This window comes from Capsicum annuum, chromosome 3, assembly GCF_002878395.1.
Source record: "Capsicum annuum cultivar UCD-10X-F1 chromosome 3, UCD10Xv1.1, whole genome shotgun sequence".
Lineage (NCBI taxonomy): Eukaryota > Viridiplantae > Streptophyta > Magnoliopsida > Solanales > Solanaceae > Capsicum > Capsicum annuum.
Window position 1 is genome coordinate 17169943 of NC_061113.1, and position 22876 is coordinate 17192818.

At 33.4% G+C, this 22876-nt stretch overlaps 1 protein-coding gene across 1 annotated transcript; it reads left to right on the top strand.

Moving 5' to 3' along the window:
- The first annotated feature begins 1613 nt into the window (after positions 1-1613).
- Positions 1614-6786, top strand: LOC107866637 (E3 ubiquitin protein ligase DRIP2). Its single transcript, XM_047409138.1, has 9 exons — positions 1614-1660; positions 1801-1922; positions 3357-3456; positions 3779-4247; positions 4377-4451; positions 5032-5639; positions 5773-5823; positions 6080-6152; positions 6242-6786. Exons 2-9 carry the CDS (start codon positions 1814-1816, stop codon positions 6404-6406), a joined length of 1650 nt encoding a protein of 549 aa, XP_047265094.1. The 5' UTR covers positions 1614-1660; positions 1801-1813; the 3' UTR covers positions 6407-6786.
- Positions 6787-22876: the final 16090 nt, after the last annotated feature.

A 22876-nucleotide genomic window follows, 5' to 3' on the forward strand; every position in this document is an offset into this window, starting at 1 on the left:
TGATTAGGAATAGGAATTAATTAGTGTATAAAAATATAAGGATGAATTAGATCGGCAACCGACAACGGCGATGCAAATGGTGAGTAGTGAAATGAAAAAAAACTTTGTGAAATTCATTGCAAATGACCTGTATTTATCTTGAATTAATAAGGAATTAGGAATTAATTAGTGTATAAAAATATAAGAAAAAAGAAAAATCATGAACAAACAAAGAGAAACGGAAAAAAATAAAAGAATAAATTAAAACTATTTTTCAATGTTGTCCTGATGTGGTGCTGATGCAATGCTGCCGTGCCAGTGACGTGATACATGTGTATCACATTATGAAACTGATACTATAATCTTAAGATGATATATATATTCTTCTTCAAACAAAAATAGGGGTCCATAAACGTAAATAAAATTATAATATATAAATAAGTCATATTCCAATAATTCAAATCATCCTTAAAGTTTAAAAAAAAAATAGCAAGATTCGTTCTTCTATTATTCATAGCTCCAAAACGAAGAACCACATGACGTGTGTGTTATGAGATTTACAAAAATAGAAAATTACAATGACACTCCTATTTTGATAGTACATTTATTAATTGATCCAAGTTGTGCACCCTTTAGTTATCAACAAGACATTATCTTTTTATTGGTGATGAAAAAATGGTACAAATTTACTAGCAGATTTAACAATTTTTGGTTGACTTAAAGGGAATAATACTTAGTGAAGTTTTGGAATTTCACATGTTGAAGTGTAAGAACTGTTCACTCCTAAAATTATTTTGGATGTTTATTATTTGTGTGCATCCTAGGGCATAATTTAAGTTGTGTATATACTTTAGAAATAATTTTTCAATTACGGTATGTACAACAAAAAGTAGTGCTGACTTGTGATTGGTTTACACACAATAATTTTGTTTTTTTTAAAATTTATTTACTTCACATTGTTAGCAAGGTAATTTTAAAAGTAATTATCCCGTGACTCGCTTGTTAAAATCTAGAAATCTCCAAAAAAAATTAGTAAACTTCAAATTTTGAATTTACCTTTACATAGAATTATCCGATATATGTACAAAATAATTGAGTTGCTTACTTCACGTTGTTAGCAGGGTAATTTTAAAAGTAATTATCTCGTGACTCGCTTATTAAAATCTAGATATCTCCACGAATTCATAAACTTCAAATTTGATTTTACCTTTACATAGAATTATCCAATATATGTACAAAATAAATGAGTCGCACGCAAGTTGCCCACTACACAACCCTAAAAGAAAAAAAGAAAAAAGAAACAAGAAAAATTAAGCCCATAGTATAGTATAGCTTCTTCACTAAAGTTTAAAAGATTGAAGGTGGTGCTATCATTCATGGTGTGTTAAAGCAATGGAAGAAATAGTTGATCATTTACTCAAAACCAACTTTGTCCATATTATTTTTTGTATTAATCCCAAAAACCCTCTTCACACATATGATTCTAACAATCCAAAAAATACAAACTTATTCAAAATTAATTGTTGTTACTTCTTCCAAACTCTGCCGCTTCCCCTTTTCCTTCCTATATATATCCCTCTTTCTTTCTTTCTTTCTTTCTTTCTTTCTTTCTTTCTTTTTTTTCTTTCATCTTTCTACACGCATACACACACAACATAACACAAAACCAAGAAAAAAAAAGGTATCTAATTAATTTAATTTATTTTTTTTGTATATGGTTTACGTGCAAGAATAGAATGTGGATTTATGTAAGGAAAAAATATAAATATTTGATTCGGTTTCCTTTTTTGTTGATTGTTTATTTACATTTTTTTTTTGCAGTGAATGAAGGAAGATGGATGATTTTAGTAGAAGGCAAGCAAGTATCAAAAGTGTTTTGACATGTGGAATTTGTAACAAGCTATGTAAAGATGTAACCATTGTTGAAGAATGTTGTCATAGATGTGAGAATTTTTTATCTTTTTCATTTTTAATTTAATTTATTTTTGGGGGGTTTCATTTTTTTTGTTTGAGTGATGTTGAATGTTGCTATATCATTTGTAATTGTGATTTCATGATCTCTGATTTTTTTTCGGCATTGCTTCCTTCGTCTCAAGTAAAGTTTAGTTTACTTTTTCAATTTAGAATTCTTAGCCGAGTTGATGGTGCGATCGAATTTTTGTTTGAGGTTCATGATTGAATTATTTGGTTACATGTTTTCTGATCTTCTTTAAGAAGTTAATTTTTTGGTTTAAGTTTTTTTATTTGGCAATGTTGATAATTAAACTATTTGAACTTGTGGTTTCATGATCTTGCGGATGTTTTTCTTAAAAAAAAATTAATCTAAATTTAATTTCTTTGGTGGGGATTCTTTTTTTTATTTTTGTGATGTTGGTCAATCATATGTACTTGTAATTTCAATGTCTTTGAATTTTTGAATTTCTTTTTACTTCTTTCCGTTTTAAGAAAAAAATAATTTATTAAAATGAAGCATTGCCGAATTAAAATTGATGACTTCAGTCTCCTTCTTAAGGGTTTTTCATTTCGATATGACCTAGAACTTACAGCATATCGAACTTGAATAATCAGTAGAAGAACGATTGGTTAGATCTTTCTCTTCTTTTTTTTTAATTTTATTGCACTGATTTTGATAAATCATTTGATCTTGTGATTTTATGATCTTGATTTTATTTTTTCGGGTTCTTTCCAATGTTTTTCTTTTTAAAAAAAGTCTATTTCAGATGGGTTTTTTAAATTCCAGTGATGTTGATTAGTCATTTGTACATGTGATTTCATAATCTTGAATTATTTTTTTTTTATTTCTTTACAGTAGAGTTTGTGTCATTTTCAAGGTTTATGTGATCTAGGTCTTTGCATGGACTTTTTAAATCTATCACATATATATCATGTTTCTTGATTAAACTGTTTAATTTTTTTTTCTTTTTTAACTTCCTTGTATGATCAGGCAGTTGCATTTGGCCCTAGTCGAGAAAAACTACTGGATAGATGATTTTTATGTCTTATTTCTGGATTTTATTTCTTGTAGCTATCAAAAGAGATGAACTTTTGCATGGTATTTTTCTTTTTTTTTTCTTGTCCCTTTTTAGCTCTAAATTTCAAATCTATATGCAAATTTTTCATGTTATTCAAGAATTAAAAGGTTACTTCTCATTAAAAGAAATTTGTTATCTGTCAAACTTCTTTTGTTTTACAACAACAACAACCCAATGTAATCCATAGAGTGTAGTCTGAGTACGGTAGAAAGAGTTGTTTCGGATAGAACACACTCTTTTTGTCTTTTTATGGGGGCAAATGTAGATAATTTTGTAAATTTTTATGGGCATTTTGTGTTTTTTTTTCCTGAAATCTGATTAATTCATGTTTAATATTTTGTACAGTTTGCAAGAAGTGCATAACAAGGAAGATAACAGAAGAGAAATTGAAATTTTGTCCAGAGTGCAATTTGGATCTAGGTGCTTCCCCCTTGCAGAAAATTAGGTATGTTCTTCATTTTATGTGATACAGTTACTATTCGATTTGAAAAAAAAAAAAAAAAAAAGGCACTTCCATTTTATGTAACTGGTGTTACTTTTTTGAGGTCAAACAATTTTTTGTCAAACAATTTTTTCTTTGACTATAATTTTTTTTAAAAATATTTTGAAATCGTTTTCCCTTTTGACTTCTTGGTTTCGTCGAACCAATAAGGAGAACGGTAATTCCATCCCAGCGCTGGCAAATTTAGCATGGTTACAGAACCACATATATGTGTGTTTATATTATATATATATATATAATGTAACCTATAATCTTAATTTTACAGGCCTGATCATCATGTGCAAGGGATTAGAGACATAATATCAGCTAAAAGAAGAGAATTAATTGAGAGTGGACTCCTCGAAAATAAACCGAAAAAAGCAGAACCCAAAAAGTTAGCTCATGAGGACATCGATATTAATAGTAGTCCCAATATGCTCATTGATAGTCCACCAAGACCTTCTCCTCCTCCTCCTCCCGCCATTGCTTCAAGTTCAAGGAGAAAGGAAAAATCAATTTCTTCCATAGTAAATACTACACCACCTGTTGTTGATGATCATGATCATGCTACGATTCAGGTTGGAAGAAGAGGAAGAAGAAGAGGGTCGCGAAATAATACTAATGCTAATGCTGTTGCTCGTTTTCAAGATTCATCCAAATTTAACTATGTTGTTGATTTGAATAAGGGATATCCACAGGCAGGAAGTTCAACCATTCCTCTTCTTTCGAGCAAAACTACTCAACATAAACAACAGGTATGTACTTGATGAAACCTACGTCTTGTTCTAGTTATTTACATAGTAGTAGTTGTTGTTGTGTGAAAAGTATCATTCTTTTTGAGACAGAGTAAAATGAAAAATGCAATTATAATTGATATAATCCAGATAAAGGGAGATCAGTCAGGAAGTTCAAGCAGTACTACTCTTCTTTCAGGCAAAGCTACTCAACATAAACAACAGGTACTTAATTGAAATCCATTTTATGTTTTAAAATAATTAGTCATATGTTAGTATTAAGTAAATTTCTTGTCTAGTCCTTCATTATTTTGATTGATCCTTTGACAGTACTTTTAATTTTCAACTGTTAATGTTTCAACATGTGCCTCTGAGAAGTGCACCTTTTGCTAATAATCACTCAAGGAGAAAGTCATTGACATGGTTGGAATCTGAGACTAACAGATCCGGGTTGCATTCTGTGAATTCAACTGAACCCATTATTTTTAACTCAAACTGCGTATATATGTAGATTAAGCTCATTCTCAACCTACTAAGTCATCCTCATATTGAATTTGTCGCAAATTGGAACTTGGCATGATAGACAGCAAGTTCTAAATATTTTGTTGACCGTTGGACCAAGATCAGAAGGGAGTCAGTTGACAACTCTTAACCGCGAAAAGTTACACTATATATGTAGATAGATTAGTCTTTTATATGTACACTGTATGTTGAATTCATTGACTTGTTCGTGTATTTTATTCTGAATACTTTGACTTCCTAAGTGAATAAAAAGTGTACTAACTCTTATGATCACTTGTTGAAGGTTGAGAGTTCTGCTTATGCTGCTGAATCCTCAAAGAAAAATAAAAGTGTTAAACCATTGGATGGGATGAATGACCTATGGGAACCATTGCACAAATTGTTAACAAAAGGTGCCACATTGGACTTGAATTCCAACAAATCCAAGTCTAAAGAGCCTGTTCCAAAATTCACCACCCCAATACCAATCAATCTTGACGATGATGAAGATGAGAATGGTGATGATGATGAAGAAGACGAGGAGTATGTTCCTACTCGCAAAATTAAGGAACACAAAGTTGGCAAACATAATGTTGTTCAAAAATCAAATGTTGTTGTTCCGCCACCAGCAGCAACACCACCACCAACATCACCAACACCAATGCCATCAAGTAGTACTAATGATAAAGGGAAAGGGAAAAAAGGACGCCGTGGCAGAAAGAAAAAAGAAACAAATAACCCTCTTCCTCCTCCGTCTCCTCCTCATGCTGATGCTGATGGATCAAATATTAATGTGGCAAAAGTTCAAGTTATTAATGAGGCAGCATCAGCAGCTACAAGCAGTGGTAATACTAGAGTACTGAATGAAAGAGTCCATCCCATTTGGTTCACTTTGGTTGCATCTGATAATCAGTGAGTTTAATTCTATGCCCTTCAACTTTATGTATTATATTCTTCTGTATATTTTGATCTATGTGACGGTATTTGACTAGATATGGAATTTTAAAAAAAGAATTCTTTTTACTTCTTGTGATTGTTGTTTCAGAAAATGTTCTTCACCGTTACCACAGATTCCTACCCGCTTCATAAAGATCAAGTAAGTCTTTTTATTACATTTGAATTCAGATAAATATTTACAAAAATATCATATCTTTTCTATATATTCTTGAAGTTCCAGATAGTTGTTGTACCAATTCTAGATGAGGGATAACACTTTGAATATATCTTACCACTATATGAAATGTTCAGTGGCTTGAACATTCAATATTTTAACTATGGTACTATTTCTTGAAGTATTATTCGTTGTTTGGTTGGAAAGTGAACATGCTATACATCTTTTTCTTGTTAAATAGGGATGTAAACATGCCGTCTTCCTACATAATGAAGTACCTTGCGAAAAAACTGAATCTCCAGAGCCAGGACGAGGTAACTAAATACTTATTGTTATTCAAAATTAGTCTAGTTACTTTCTGCATGACACCTGATTATTTCGATCCTAATCATTTGACATGTAGGTTGAAGTTCGCTTGTTAGGAATGCCGATTCGTCCTAATTTGCCTCTGCATCATCTAGCAGAGCTGTGGTTACATGCAGCACCTACTGCTGAAAAAACAGTAAAAGTTGGAGCTTCTGCGGAAGAATTTGTGATGGTTTTGAAATATGGTCGTAGCCTAAATTAATTAGGCCTCAGTCTAATTGACCATTAACAAGAATTAGTGTACTATATTTCAGTTTCTCCTTTTGCTTAAATATTAATATTTAAGCAAGGAGAAAACTTCTTGTTGCCTGTTCTTAATTACCTTTGTATGTTTTTTGTAAACTTGGATGCTTTTGAGTTACTTGTTTTGTACACTATATGTTGTTTTTCAAGAATTGTGTGTTTTGCCCGCAAGGCATAGTTGAGTGGTTGAGAGATGGGTTTCCGATCCGCGTGGGAAACCAGGGATCAAATCCGATCTCATCTGTTGCTCAACCATGAGCTCACGTAGGCTTGCCTAGTGTGGTTTGCATAACCTGTGCAGTTTGCGAATTATTGCACAGTAAGTAGATTACCACAAAGTATTCACCACATAGTGCTCACCCAAAGGGTAGAGACTGCGGCAGTGAGGTTTCCCAGCCGGGTTGAAAAAAAAGAAACATTTTATATATATAAAGCCAAAGTTCAGTATACAAAATGTGTTTTTTTTCACTTACTCTTGCGATTTGTTAAGTTGTTTTTGTGAGATATTAACAGCTAGGGGTGTTCATCGTCCTATTTGACTCAATTTTCGATTGAAACCAAATCAAACCAACAAAGATGGTTTTTTAATTTTCAAACCAAACCAAAACCTTTATATATAATATAAATTCTATTGATTTCGATTTTATCGGTTTGGTTTGGTTTTTGCGGGTTTTAAGAATGTATTTTTATCATACAAAGCAATATGTTTGGACACGCAGAAGCTAATGGAGACTTCAAGGCATTAACATCCAATTGGTAAATAGAAACTAACATCATGAGAACTTCACGTATGTAGTCCATGTTGTTGAGGGAATCACAAAGCAACGAGCATATAGCTATCGACAACTCTCTTATAATTCCACAAAATAGCAGCACAATGATTCCAGTAAGACAAAACTTTTTTATACTTAAAAACTTGAATGGACTGGGGGAACCAGATGGGTCAAGTTTTCATTTTAATTACTTGAATAAGTGTTGGACTTGAAATGACCAAAATTATGAAGAAAATAGATAAAGCCTAATTAACGTCTAATATATATAAATTTGATGTATGTTTTTATTTATCCAATTGATTTCGTTTAGTTTTGATTTTTTTGGAATCACATTTAGGGGTGTGTATCGGTCGGTTCGGTCCAATTTTATGTGTTATTGGTTCGATTTATTGATTTTCGGTTTTTAAATATGCAAAGCCAATAACCAACCAATTAGATACTTTTTATTGGTTTTCGATTTATCGATTTTTGGTCCTTATCGATTCGATTTTCGATTTAACCAATTATAAGAAAATACTCATACAATAGCAATAGTAACAACTAACATAAAAAAATGAAATCTTAGTTGTCGCATAAATCCTACACTATGTGTTTTAGTTTATAAGAATCTTCAAACTTGAACTGAATGTGTAGTTCGAAAAAAAATTGAATCCTGATTGTTGGATGCTACTGAATGCTCCAAGCTTTTCAATACCCGTGTTTTATGCCTTTGTTGCTTTGTTTCTATTTAAACTTGTAATTTAAAGTAAAGTACATTAACGAGGAATCAAAAAGACAAAAACTTTATTCACAACGAGGGTTGCCAGTTGTTGGTTGCGCGATCCTCGTCATCTCGACTCATCGGTTTACTACGTGGGTCTAATGTTGTGATTTGTGAATACTGAATAGTCAATAGTGATTGTCTGCCTTTTGCAATTCTATTTTAAAGTATTAACTTAATACTTTGTGAATTGTGAATAAGTAATATATTAATATAACATATATAATATAAATATTTTTATATATAATATATATAGGGGTAAAATAGTAATTTAGTGTATTCTTATTGGGTTATCGGTTTAACCGATTACCCAATAAAATCTTTTATAAAACCAATAAAAAATCGTTAACCCAATAGTATTTTTATCAGTTTGATTTATCAGTCGGTTCCATTTTTTCAGACCCCAAATCACATCAAACTAAACCAAATATTATCAGTTTTTAAAAATTTAAAACCAAATCGATTTTCGACTTATTATAAGTGGGTTTGACTCGGACTACCAATTCGGGTCGATTTTTCTATCTCATTTGAACAGTCCTATTGACGGCTAGAGCCAGGAAGAAATCTACATTATCAGTTACGGGTTCGACAAAATTAAATAATTCTGCAGAGACTTCTTATATTCATGCAAAAAAGTTCACTTGATAGGGTATATTATATTAAATAACATACGCATTGACAAATCTTTTTCAAAGAATCAGTAAATTAGTAATTAATTTTATCTTGACTTTGTACATTGATTTGTAATTCAATAGTCGATTATTATCCGCTACCAAAAGCATTCAATCCTTTATCAGTCTGCGGAGCTGAATTATTTCAATAATAAAGATCTTTCATTTCATCAAGTGTACATAAAGAAGAAAAGATGAAAAATAAACTTATGTGCGAAACTGAGGTCTTTCTTACTTTGTTGTTGTTGTTTTCAAATTTATATTGTTATTATAAATACTTGTTTCATTGGGACAAGAAATTAATAACAAATGTCATGTAGTTAGACATGGAGATACATGAATTTCGATTAAATTTGTTCAGTTGTCATTGTTATTTCCCACAATATAGTCAGGTATGTAGAATCTGTATATTACAACAACAACTTCAACTTGAGTTCAACTATAAACAAGAACACAATGAAGCATCAAATACCCTCAATACAAGATCAAAATGACCTTTCCAAGAGGTGTATTTATTTTTTCAGAAAAATAAAGATGAAACAGAAAATAGCCAACTCGTCCGAATTCATGGATTTTCCTTAAGGAAATAATCCCCCTCACTGTACCCGAGGTTGTGGAATTTTTTCTCCCAGGATAAAATGGCTAACCAGACCAACAGTAGCGGTACCTCAAACGGTTGGAATTTCTTCGAACTCACAGAACGTTTTGAGTTATCACACGGAATATTTTTGAGACAAGAAGAGAGTTTTTTAATCTGAAAATTTCGTACTCAAACCTGTGGATGAAACCAGGTTTTTATAGCCACAAGATGCCTCTTCTGAAAAGTGTCAAAGGTTCATCTAAAAGGTGTAACCTTTTCTGAAAATTCATGTCTATTCGTCCAAACATTGGGACTGTTCTGAACAGGCATGCCATTTCATGAATAAGTGTGTCAGTTCATTGAAACAATGCATCAGTTCTGAAGCAGTGCATCAGTTCAGTTTCGAAACTGTGCACCATTTCAGTGAAAAATTGCATCAGTTCAAAAATTTATCTGAAGCATCTGTTCGAAATAGCTTCTGTATGCATGCTTCCGTTGCTTTCGTAATGAAACTGAAATCATATAAATGGAGCATTAAACACAGAAAATATTTACTGCATTACTGTTGGTATTTTCGGAATTCAAATAAATTTTGTCCAAAAGATAGATCTATCAAAATCCAAAGCTGAGCCAAGTGAGTGACAACAACGACATGAGGCATCTCTTATTTCTTGTCTCACTTACCATATGGAGTAAGTGTTCATTATTCTAAACACTCCAAAGTTCCTTTCTCCCACCAATGTGGGAGAATTAGTAAACTTTCCAATTTTGAGAATACACTTTCCAAATTGGTGTCTCCTCTTCTCCACTATTTTTTCTCAATTTTCCATTCACACTTCTATAAACCCCACAGTCATACCCTTGGTTGGAGTGAGGAACCAAGTACCCTGTGAGTGATTTCTTTTTATTGGCCCTGGTTTTATTGGACAAAGTTAATTAGCCCAAATGTGGGCAAGTTGCCTCGAACATTACTAGCACTTTATGAAACCTGCTCATATGTAGTGGTCAGTCAAAGAGAATTTACATCTAATATATGTGAACACAGAGATAATTTTAATTATGTATAAACATGTAATTTTTCGTCGAACCTCCTTAGCCCTACCTGGCTCCACCCCTGCTCATATTAAAGTACACACTGGAATACGTTATATTTTCTTTCAATGGTGGAATGACTATTTAGATGGATGTTGGGCTTTAGATGGTGAGAAATTGAGAAAACTTGCTTGTAAGAAGAAACATTTGATAAAACTCAGTACAGAGATGGAACCAGAATTTTTAGTTCATGAATTCTGGATCAAAATTTTATTTTATTTTCTGTGTTCTAAATATAACTTATTTTATATACAGGGTTAAAGAAAAAGCTACTTTTTTTTCACCAAAACAGTAGCTAAAGCGGTGGGGAATCATAGTAGTTCAATTGATCGACTATCTGAACTTTTACTTTATTGGTGAGATTTTGATTCCCCATGTTTTAAATCCCCCTTTAGCTTAGTTGATTAGTTACGTGAACTTTCACCTTGTCATGTTTGTTTACTACTCTCAGCACCTTCACTCCTAATCCTTCAAGCCTTTGCTTGAATCTCTCATTCCCAACTCTTGGCCCTTTGCTAGTCCAATTTCTGCAATGTCATAAGCATTTATAATAGCGAAACCACTTCCCAAGCTGTGTCCTGTTATTGTTATGATTATTTCCTCATCCGAATATCAATCAATCAGTCTCTTAACTTCGTTTAAAACCTGGTCCCTTGCTGAAAACTTGCGCACGCTACATTGATTGTGTTTCCTAGCTTGTGTAGATGTTTAAGAATCCAGCTTCGATTCAGATTGCTGGATCGCGACTAGGCATGTTGTAATCTCTAGCTGGTCCTTGGAGGTCAATGACATCTGTTATCTCCTGAACATCTTTCGTTGTTTTATGCCAAGCCATCGTTATGTCACGACGTCCTAATTGTGCTGAGTACTCATCATTTGATACTGCAACATAGCCAATCCAATTTGCTTCATCACTCCAATTATTAGGCCAAATTAAATGTTTGAGACACTTTGAATAAATGTAGTTGGTAACATCATAACCACCATGTTTTTCGCAGCCAGTAATTTAAAAAATACAGAATGATTTTATCTTACAGCTACGATCCATAAATCGTATGCATTGTAACATGCTTGTAACAAATCTCCATAACGTGTTACCTCTACTCGTAAAGTGGATGTATAGGTTCAAGCATGTCTTGCCAATCGTTTCGACCATGAATATCTCTCCATTTGCTTGCCACTTCCATCTCAGCAGTGTCGTGAAGCTTTGAAATCGGATATGGGGAGTCATTTTTGGAGATAACCTTGCATTTGAAAGTGCTTCTATTAGTACTTTCTTTCTTTACTTGCAAAGGGAAGAAGAAACGTGTACTGTATGGAATAGCATTATTGTTTGGATTTTGTCCATTTGAGAATGGAGTTATTCTGGAATAAGAGATGATCATTGTTTTGGCGATCTAGATAACAAGATCTGCACCTAGGTTTGTTGGAAAAATGTGCTTCTTGCACTTAAATTTGGTCTGAATCTAAAAGGATGACTAATTCGGTGTATATATATATATATATACTTATATACTACCTTAAAAACACCAACTCAAAAACTTAATGTGAAATTACTATATTACCCCCAACTCATTCCATTTAATTTAAATCAAATTTTATTACAACCCTACACATATGAACGCTGAAAACTCCAAGAGACACCAACCAAAACATTTAGGGGTCGTTTGGTAGAGTGTATAAGACTAATACCGAATACGGTGTATTAGTAATGCTTGCATTAATAGTGCGAGTATTAGTAATGTTGGTATTAGTTATGCAAATGTTGTTTCTTATACAGTGTTTGGTTCGATGTATTAAAAATAATATATATTTATATAATTTTTATAAAAATATTTTTTTACCAAAATGCCCTCTTTCCATTAAAATCCCAACTTCAATTCTTAATCACGATCCTCCAAAGCTTCTCCTCTTTTCTCAAAAAAATTCTCAAGTATAAACAATTTCCAGAACTTCATCAAAAGTAGACATTTAGAATTCTTCAATAGATGTAATAATTCGCTCTTCCATCGAAAGTGATAAAGGTAAGTTGAAAGAGAAAGAAAATTTTGATGCTAATTGGAGAAGTTTAGGAAGTGATGTTATTGAAGATCTTTGATGGAACAAAATAATAGAATAAAAGAGTAAACCATAACTGATGGAAAAAGCAACTATTGTTTGATTAATTGAACGGAAGAAGGAGAACTCGAGAAAATTGTTGTTGCTTTTCCATGGCAAATTGCAGAAAAGAGAACGAGAAAATTGTTCTTGCTTTTCCATGGAAAATTGCAGGAAAAATAACGAGAAAATTGTTGTTGCTTTTCCATGGAAAATTGCAGAAAAGAGAACGAGAAAATTGTTGTTACTTTAATTTTCCATGGCAAATTGCAGAAAAGAGAAAGAGGGACAATGATTTGAAGGTAATTTTGTAATCTATTAAGTTAATGCATGTGTTGAAGACTATGTATTACCAATACATGAAAAATGATGTATTGGTAATACACACTTTAATACACAAAAGTGTGTATAACTAATGCAAATATTAGTTATGCATAATCTAAAAAAGATACCAAACATGTTACTATTAATACACAAACCATAATGCATATATTATATTTTTAATACACTCTATCAAACGACCCCTTACATGCATCCTTCAATGAACAGGTACTCAACAATGCCACTTGTTTACTCTCCTTAAAAACAAGAAACGGATGGCACTGTCCAAATCAGACAAAATGGGGAAAATATCAGATTCATATATCAACCAAGAAACAAAAATCAAACGTTGCTTAGAAATCTATGTTTGCTACGAAAATATCAGCAACAGGTACATGAGTCAAAGCTGATATAGAAACGAAACTTCTCTGCTCCACTTTTAGCATATTTTGGAACGTCTGCTGTACAGATTAACTACGGTTCTTTCGTCAATGTTTCGTTTCCTGGATCTCTTCGTTTGCTTTAAAAAGATAACCGGTATATATCTACTAAAATTGTCTGTATTTATCCTTTTGCTTTATTCCGTTCTCAAATGTATTTGCCTGGAGCATTTCTCAAATTGATAGAACAGACTTGACAATTTGGAAACTGATTATGAGAGTTTCTTGAGACTTCATTTCAATTTTCACAATTGAAGTTACATTACATCTATGTTGCAGAATCTTCAAAAATTTCAATGGGTACATGTTGAATTCTTCAAAAGTAATGAATTTTTTTGGAGAATCCTTGTGAGGGTGCAACATGAAAAGGAAAGACTTCGTGCAACTTAGCATTACGTAATGGTGTGGTTTAGTAAGATATCTGTTTGTTGTCAGAGATGGAGAATAGTAATCAGTGGCGGAGCCGGACTTTTGGTTAAGAGTATTCATATTTTTCCTTAGGCAAAGAACTATTTAAAAAACAAAGAAAATAAAGCATTGTTGCACCTGCCAAGGTTCAAACCCAAATTGTTGATGCGGAAATGCACACTCTTGACCGCTAGACTATGCTTCTCTAGCTTGTCAGGGGTGTGCAACAACATGTATATATAACCATAAATATCTATATTTAACCTAAATACTCGAAAAAAATTTCCGACGAAGGGTGTTCATCTGACCACCCTTCGATGGCTGTGGCTCCGCCACTGATAGTAATGGTAGTGAAATGAAGATGGACAGTATTGTAGAGGATGGTAGTGGTTGTCTGCGTGGTGAAATAAAGAAGAAACGGAGCTGTTCAAAGGATGGCGATGATTTTGACAGAGGCCGTGAAAAGAAGAGCACGAGTGTTATGGGTGCGGGAAAGAAAAATTGCTCGATATAGCATTTTTTTTTAAATCTTATTTTCCCATGTGAATTATTAATGTGCTACTTTGTTGTGTGAGAATGATCACACTCTTCCTTTATGTGAGATATAGTTACCTTTGTGTTTTATTTTGTACACTTTCAATAGTCCTTCCGTGTTCAATAGGTGCTGTGTTATTTCTCAGAAAGTGCCCAATAGTAATTTCACTCACTAATATAATCTGTATTGTATGCCTTATTTATTTGATTTCGTGATTCAATACATTTCACTTCTCTGCTTTCATTTTCGGATAAGAATATTAATATTCTGTATATTTGGTGCTTCCCGTCTTTTAAAAATCTGAGTATGTTTATGTCTATCTCTATCTCTAATGGCTTGAAAAATATCATATAGCAAAAGGACAAACAAGTTTGGCTCTAAATTATATCCGAAATGGTTAGTATATTTTGAGTGTCTCAGAGGATCGCTGCGTCTATACATGAGATTTGCGAGGGAAAAGAATTGCTGCAGATACTTGAAGGACATTTTGGTACCGTCATTTCGCTAACTTGCCACCCCACAGAATTGTCTCAGCTGGACTATATAATTACAGGACAGTGTGGGTTTGGTCCAAGACAATTGATGTCCTCACTTTGTATAGGTAGGTTCATTCTATCCTACAAATACACGATCTTTGCACTTTAGATTGATAATAACATTGAAGTTTGAAATATCATAATCTTATTGACATGTGTTTTTTAGTAACAAGAAGCAACTTTTGGTGCTTAAATCAAATGTCATTTGTATTATGTATACTTTTCATTTATTATCTTTGGCTTTTTCGCAACATACTAGGCAACATTTGAATCCAAAGTCGTACTTTATCTGGTGTATTGAGTTGAATGTAATGGAAAGAGTCATCCATTCATATTCTTGGAGAAGAGTCACAAGAATCTGATATGTATTATTCTTACATTGACAACAATCCTCTTTTTTGGTCCTTGAACAACCGGAAGACCTCCAATGTCGTTGTCCCTCATTTCTAAAATTAGATCGCCACTTTGTATGCTAACAAACTGGTGCACAAACTTATTTTATAAGTGGAAAGCCCCTTAGTTAAAAGTTAGATTACGAAAATACCTTCAAAAGAAATTACCCCTCATCCTTAATATTGATTCTAATTCTAAATACTTACAATACCTTTTACCGAAAGGTGATAGAGAAGTCCAGAAGCACCATTTTGTAGCTTAAGTTAATGGGAGGTGGCGTAAATGCTTTGTGGTGTTGAAGTTTCAATTTCGACATTCACCAAAGCCATAATACACGGTTCACTAGGATGAGTTGCTACCATGTTATTTTCTCATTAGAAGTTAAATCTACCTATCTGCTTTGAGTTTTGGAAGATACTGATTCTTTAACATTTAATAAAGAAAGAGAATGTTGCAGCCAATGATTATTTTATGTGTTAATAAATGAGTTTGCAATTGATTTCTCGAGTGTTTCCTTCGGTGTGTTTATTGTGGACGTTGGTTAATGAAAACTCATGTAATGGGAGTGGTGGTTGTGGTAATAGTATTGGCGCAACTCAAATTCAGGATCCTAATCACCAAATGTTGTGAAGGAGAATTGTTTGTGGAGGCCAACAAAGAAAAAAAAAGAAATGAATTGAATCTATGGTCTTTCTGCTACACTTATGCAGTTATAATCTGCATCTACTTTGCTAATGTAGTGTTCACCACATTGATAGATTTACATGAGAAGTCGAAGCCTTTGCAAGAAAACCGAAAGAGAAAATATCTGAGGACCAATGTTCTTAGTTCTATCTCTATATCCGTCCTTGAAACAGTCTAAAAAGGCTAATGACACTATTGATCCTTCCACCAACAGTGAGCCATTCCATCACCAGGAGGAGTGTTGATTCGCACTGAATAGAGATTTCTTGGCACTCCATGGTTGAGATACATTAAGTACCGCGAGCAAAAATCAAATGGTTTTAATAATAATATTGGAGATAACTACTAGCACCACAGTCTTTCTAAACACAAGAACTAGATGCCTCGAGGACTAATCCATCAGATATTAGTTGTGACTATTGCTAGCAAATAATCTTTTTCACATGGAATCATATGATGTATGGCCAACTTCATGTTGCACTTTCAAGTGAGATATATCGACATACTAGCACTGGCCATGATTAAACAATCGAAATCAAAATAAGTGAAAAAAGTTATATGTATCTAATTAAAGATTTATTCTTCATATTTGTATATTTATATAATATCCAAGTATCTAGACCTCTACAAAAAAGTCACAATATAACGACCCATATTGATCATCTGCAAAAATATGGGCTTTATTCTTGTATTTTTTCCTCATTTGCTCAAACTTTTGTAATCATATTATTGATATTATTTTGCTAAATTATGTGATACATGATTTTTTTATACATGTGCAACGCACGTGTCATGAAACTTGGGTGTGTGTGTGTATATATATATATATATATATATATATATATATATATAGTTGGGGATAAACTCTGCAACTAGGGGTGTTCACGGTTTGTTTTTTAACCAAATCGAATCGCGATCCAAACCAAACTGATTAAAAAAATTGATATTTGGTTAGTTTTGATTTGGTTTGGTTTGGTCTTGAATTTTAAAAAACTGATACTAATTTGGTTGGTTTGATTTTACTCTAAAATAACCGACAAAATAACCAAACCGAACCGATCTATATATATATATATATATGGTTTGGTTTGGTTTGGTTTTGAATTTTAAAAAATCGATACTAATTTGGTTTGTTTTGGTTTGGTTTTTGATAACGAAATCAACCCACAACACGAAAACAAGACACAAAACACAAGACAAACCAAGGACCAAAAGGGGAACAAGTCTTGGACAACAATAATACCACAAGAACGAGATGATACAAGGTGTATTTTACACCAAAAACTGCCAACAACAAGATAAACACGAAATGATAAGACAACAACAACAAGATAACAACAATACACGGCTTTACTAGAACAAGAACACAAACACGATTACAAAAAGTGTAAGGATAGGAAGTGAGACATCAACTCTCACAAGAACTAAGAACCTAAGTGTATGTCACACACTAAGACCCTTAATACTTGTAATAGGCAACCACTCAAGCACCAAGGTTTCTAACAATGTTTGGCAATACTAGCGATTCCACCCTAGCATCACCCTCATTTCGAATTTGGTGACTTTTCCAAGCCCTAAACTAAGGTGGTACACTCCTCACACTAGAGATAATTTGGTTCAAGTGTTACAACTTTCAATATCAATAAACAACTAAAGAACTAAAGACCTAAAACTAGTCTATTTATAGACTTATTACAAACATAAGTGAAATGTCCCAAAAGCCCTTAATGAAGGGAAGACAAAAGTTGACTATGGAGTGTAGTGTATGGCCGATTCTTGGTGTGTGATATGGTGTTCCTTTGCACTTTACTTGCACACTTCAAGTCTCGAGTTCGATGCGCACTCCCATTAGTTCCTCTCCATGATTATTCTTGTATCATCCTCTCCACCTTGAGAGGAATTTACCCTCAAATTCACGGCTTCACCTCATTCAATTGGCCACTTAAAGGAAGCTACTCAAAATAGTCCGCAAAACATGGAGAACCCGCAAGCTCAATAATAACAAGTCTCGGCCGACATCTTCATTTTGAATCTTGGCTTCCTCTCCATGTTGAGCTTTACCTTCAATCTCATCCGATTCAAGTCTCCTACCATCATACAAGAATTGTCGTAGACCTCATATCCTTCATGTTCCTTTCTACCATTCTCCTCTACATGGATATATCAATTTTGGTAAAGTGGAGCTTCGATCAAGAGGGTTAGTTTAGTGAAGCGGAGCTTCAGTTGTGGAGCTTGGACAGAAGGAATTTGAATTGGTGAAAGTTGACACCTTTGGTTAAGTGGATCTTGGATGAGCGTTCAGTTTAGTGTGGGCATTTGGCATCCAAGTCTTTGTTGGACTTGATCGAATTGTGGAGAAATGGGCCTAGTTATGTCTCGATTTTGAGGGCTATTTGGATATTGGCTTGCGGCATTAGGATTAGGTGATGGTCTTGGAGGATTTGTCATTGGAAGTAAAGTGTCAGGAGTAAAAGAACGAGAGTTCCGTCGACTCTCCATTCGATCCAGCCTCTCACTCATAGTTACCACATACGAGCCAATTTTTTCAAGATCCGCATTTGCCCTAGCAAGGTCTCGGGACATATCATCAAGGAGGGACGAAATGGTACATGTAGTATTGTGGTTCACCGTGGGTTGAGGGGATGAGGTCTCGGGTTCTATTGCTCCAAAACAGTCCACAATGTCACAAAAACAGCCAACAAAGGACATAAAAATAGTCCCAAAATGTCACACACAACAACACCAACAAACTTGAACCGCAAACAACAATACCACACAAATTAAACAAGTATTGTTGTTGTAGTTGAAGTATGATGTTCTTCAAACTTGAGTTGTTCAATCTCTCTCCTTGATGATGAATTTTCAGTTGTAGTGTAGGTGGACAAGGCTTTGGAATCTCTTTTCAAGAGTCAAAGTCTTCCATCAACTTTTCACCAACTTGCACTAAGTTGGCAAAACAACTTTTTGTAGTAGCCTTGTCTCTTTCCTCTTTTGGCTCTTCTTGATAAGTGTTTGTCACCCTTTTAGTAACTAAGCTTTTTGGATGCCCATTGTTTCTTTACCACATTGGTGTTGTCTTGAAAGTATTCCTAAGATAAACACAAATCCTTGTCTCTATCTTCTCTTTTCAAAATCAAACAACTCCTTTTGTTGAACACCACTTCAAGAACAATATGAACAATAACAACTTCTTAGTCGTCCACCCTTCAACAACACTTTGACAAGAGCTCAAATATTGAACTTTAGACTCAAGGAGTGTTAGTGAACAACAATATAACACAAGAAACTACTAAGAAAACAAAAACACACCTAAATATGGAAACAAATATTGGCCCAAAACAACAACAAGACACAATTTTGGCCAAGACAACAAGAATGGACGGATTTGGTTCTTTTTGGAATTTTCAGTTTTTCAATGCTTATTCTTTTGATTTTTCAACGTAGAGAGCCCAAGATTGACAGTGTAGGAACACAATAAGCCTTAGCTATGATACCAAATGATAAACAAATCAACCCACAACATGAAAACAAGACACAAAACACAAGACAAATCGAAGACCAAAAGGGGAACAAGTCTCGGCCAACAATAATACCACAAGAACAATATGATACAAGGTGTATTTTACACCAAAAACAGCCAACAACAAGATAAACATGAGATGATAAGACAACAACAACAAGATAACAACAATATACGGCTTTACTAGAACAAGAACACAAACACGATAACAAAAAGTGTAAGGATAGGAAGTGAGACATCAACTCTCATAAGAACTAAGAACCTAAGTATATGTCACACACTAAGACCCTTAATACTTATAATAGGCAACACCAACACTCTTACAATGACACAAGAGGGTGTGAACCACTTAAGCACCAAGGTTTCTAACAATGTTTGGCAATAGTAGCGATTCCACCCTAGCATCACCCTCATTTCGGATTTGGTGGCTTTTCCAAACCCTAAAATAAGATGGTAAACTCCTCACACTAGAGAGAGTTTGGTACAAGTGTTAAACCTTTCAATATCAATAAACAACTAAAGAACTAAAGACCTAAAACTAGTCTATTTATAGACTTATTACAAACGTAAGTGAAATATCCCAAAAACCCTTAATGAAGGGAAGACAAAAGGTGCCTATGGAGTGTAGCGTATGGACGATTCTTGGTGTGTGATATGGTGTTCCTTTGCACTTTACTTTCACACTTCAAGTCTTGGGTTCAACGCGCACTCCCATGAGTTCATCTCCGTGATTATTCTTGTATCAGTTTTACTCTAAAATAACCGATAAAATAACCAAACAAAACCGATATATATATATATATAATTATTCATAAATACAATATAAATATTTATTACATTTTATATTTTAATCATAATTTAACTTTAGTCGTAACGCTTTTAGTCATATGTCTTCATCCAGTTAACCGTACCTAATGATATTCTAGATGAATTTCGCACTTTGAATGACAAATGATACTAATTGTGAAAACAATATCTTATTGTATATTGAAATTTACAGTTAAGATTCATTAGACTATAGATAATCACTAATTTTAATTTTTTTTTAACCTTGTTAAGCAAGAAGTTTATGTGTTCACCGTTTGGTGGGTTTATCATATCATTCTGTTAAATGTAGTTTTTAACTATTTTTTTAGAAGTGTTCATATGGTGTTGTTCATGGCTTTATCGAAGTATAACACTCAGTTGACATCTTAGTTTCAAGGTTGAGATACAACACTTGGTTGACATCTCATATGTTCTAGATTGAATTGTTTTTATAAATTTTGAACTTTTATCTTTAGCTAAAATTATAAACCAAAAAAATGAACTAAACCGACAAAAACCAAACAGACGGTTATTTTTTTATTTGGTTTGATTTTGGTTTTAGAAATTTAAAAACCAATTAAGTTAGTTTGGTTATGATTTTGACCAATAACCGACACATGAACACCCCTATCTGCAACAATAATAATACTGCAGTAATAAAAGTAATAAATATGAAAATAATAACAATACGATTAATCAAAAAGAACAACAAGAGCGATAATGACATCAAGATATTTAAGGGAAACCCATAAGGGAAAAATCATGGATCGAAAGAAGCAGCTGATATCACAATGGTAAGAAATTTTACACTTGTATATCACTATGGTAAAAAATTTTACACTTGTAGTCTGAGTAAAATACTCTAAAGACCACTACACACTCAAAAGAAATATCTCTCTTTTTTTTCCACCTCACTACAATATCGCTTACACTCTCTATTTTTTCTCACAGACTAAACTCTCTATGATGCCCCTTCTATTTTTTTTCTTAACTCTTTGTTTTTTGGTGCGTCTTTCAACTCAATACCATGCTTCATTTATAAGAAAAAATATGTCTTTGCTTGTGTCGTCAATTACACCATAGCAAAACATCTTTCAAAGTGTTAACAGTGAACATATTAATATCCTACAACTACCAAATCTTATATATTGACGCTAATGAAGTTTTTTAATATACGGGGCGGACTCCACAAATCTCCCCCTCCAATTTCATACATCTGAAAAAGGTACCCTTGTCTTTTTAGAGAAAGTTCATGCTGACAAGTTCTTTGCACAATTTGAACTTGTCTTTTGACACCACCCTTGTCAGCATATCTTCAAGATTTTTAGTCGTGCAAATCTTCTTGACATGAAATAATTCGTTCTCCACTTGTTCACGAATCCAATGGTACCTCTTATCAATGTGTTTTTTTATTGCATTGTACATGGAGTTCTTACTCAAAACCGTTCCATATTGCATGGCACAAAGACAACGTAATCCATTTGCTTCAATCCAAGTTCTTGAAGGAATTGCTTGAGCCATATCATTTCTATGCCAGCTTCAGTGAACGTAATATACTCCACTTCAGTTTTAGACATTGTGATGCACTTTTGAAACTTTGACTGCCATGATATAGCTTCTCCTTAAAGTGTACAAATATCCAGTAGTGAATTTTCTGTTATCAAGGTCACCCGTCATCTCAGCATCAGTATAGCCCTCCAAGATTGGATCAGATCCTTCAAAGCACAAGCAATCTCCTAGGGTACCTCTCAACTACCTGAATATCCACTTTTCTGTTTTCCAGTGTTCTTTTCCAAGATTTGTAAGGAACCTACTAACAACACCAACTACATGAGCAATAGTCGGTCTGGTACACACCATTGCATACTTTAAACTCTCAACTACTGAAGGATAAGTAATATTGAACATATTCTCTTTCTTCACCTCTGTTTTAGGACATATCTTTTTGCTTAACTTCAGATGACTGGCAAGAGGTGTGTTAACAACTTTAGCACTCTTTGTGTTGAAGCGTTCGATTACACATTTAATGTACTTCTCCTAAGATAGGCATAACTTTCTGCTTGTTCGTTCTTGAACAATCTTCATCCATGAAATTTATTGTATTGGGCCCACGTCCTTCATGTCAAATGACTAGGATAAATCTCCCTTCAACTTGGCAATCAACTTCTTGTCCTGTCCTACAATCAACATGTCATCCACATACAATAATAAAATAATAAATTTATTATCAGAAAATCTTTTAAAGTATACACATGGATCAGAATAAGTCTTTGTAAAAGTTTGACTTTGCATGAATAAGTCAAACTTCTTGTATCACTGCCTTAGTACCTTCTTTAATCCATAAAGATTCTTATTTAGTTTACAGATTATGTATTTCTTTCTAACTACTTCAAATCCTTATGGATGGTCCATCTGGTCCATATAGATCTCTTCTTCCAAATCTTCATGAAGAAATGCAGTTTTCACATCCAACTGCTCTACTTCAAGATCTAGGATAGCTGCTAAGCTCAAAATGATTTGAATATAAGTCATTTTGACAATGGGTGAGAAAATTTCATCAAAATCAATACCTTTCTTCTATTTAAAGCCTTTTTACCACCAATTGGGCTTTGTATCTAACCAGTTTTCCATTTATATCTTTCTTGAGTTTAAAAACCTATTAACACTTAAGCGATCTTTTACCTGTTAAAGTTCAACCAACTAGTACGTGCCATTTTTCTACAGAGATTTCATCTCTTCTTATATGTCTTTTTCCACTTGTTCATTTCTGAATGGGACAACACCTCCTTTGGACTCTCTAGCTCCCCCTCAT

Bases quoted from the DNA above. Each gene is read 5' to 3' on its own strand.
- LOC107866637 (XM_047409138.1), top strand. From the start codon at position 1,814: ATGGATGATTTTAGTAGAAGGCAAGCAAGTATCAAAAGTGTTTTGACA. The intron at 1,923-3,356 runs GTGAGAATTTTT...TATTTTGTACAG, and splicing joins TGAAGAATGTTGTCATAGAT to TTTGCAAGAAGTGCATAACA. The intron at 6,153-6,241 runs GTAACTAAATAC...TTTGACATGTAG, and splicing joins ATCTCCAGAGCCAGGACGAG to GTTGAAGTTCGCTTGTTAGG.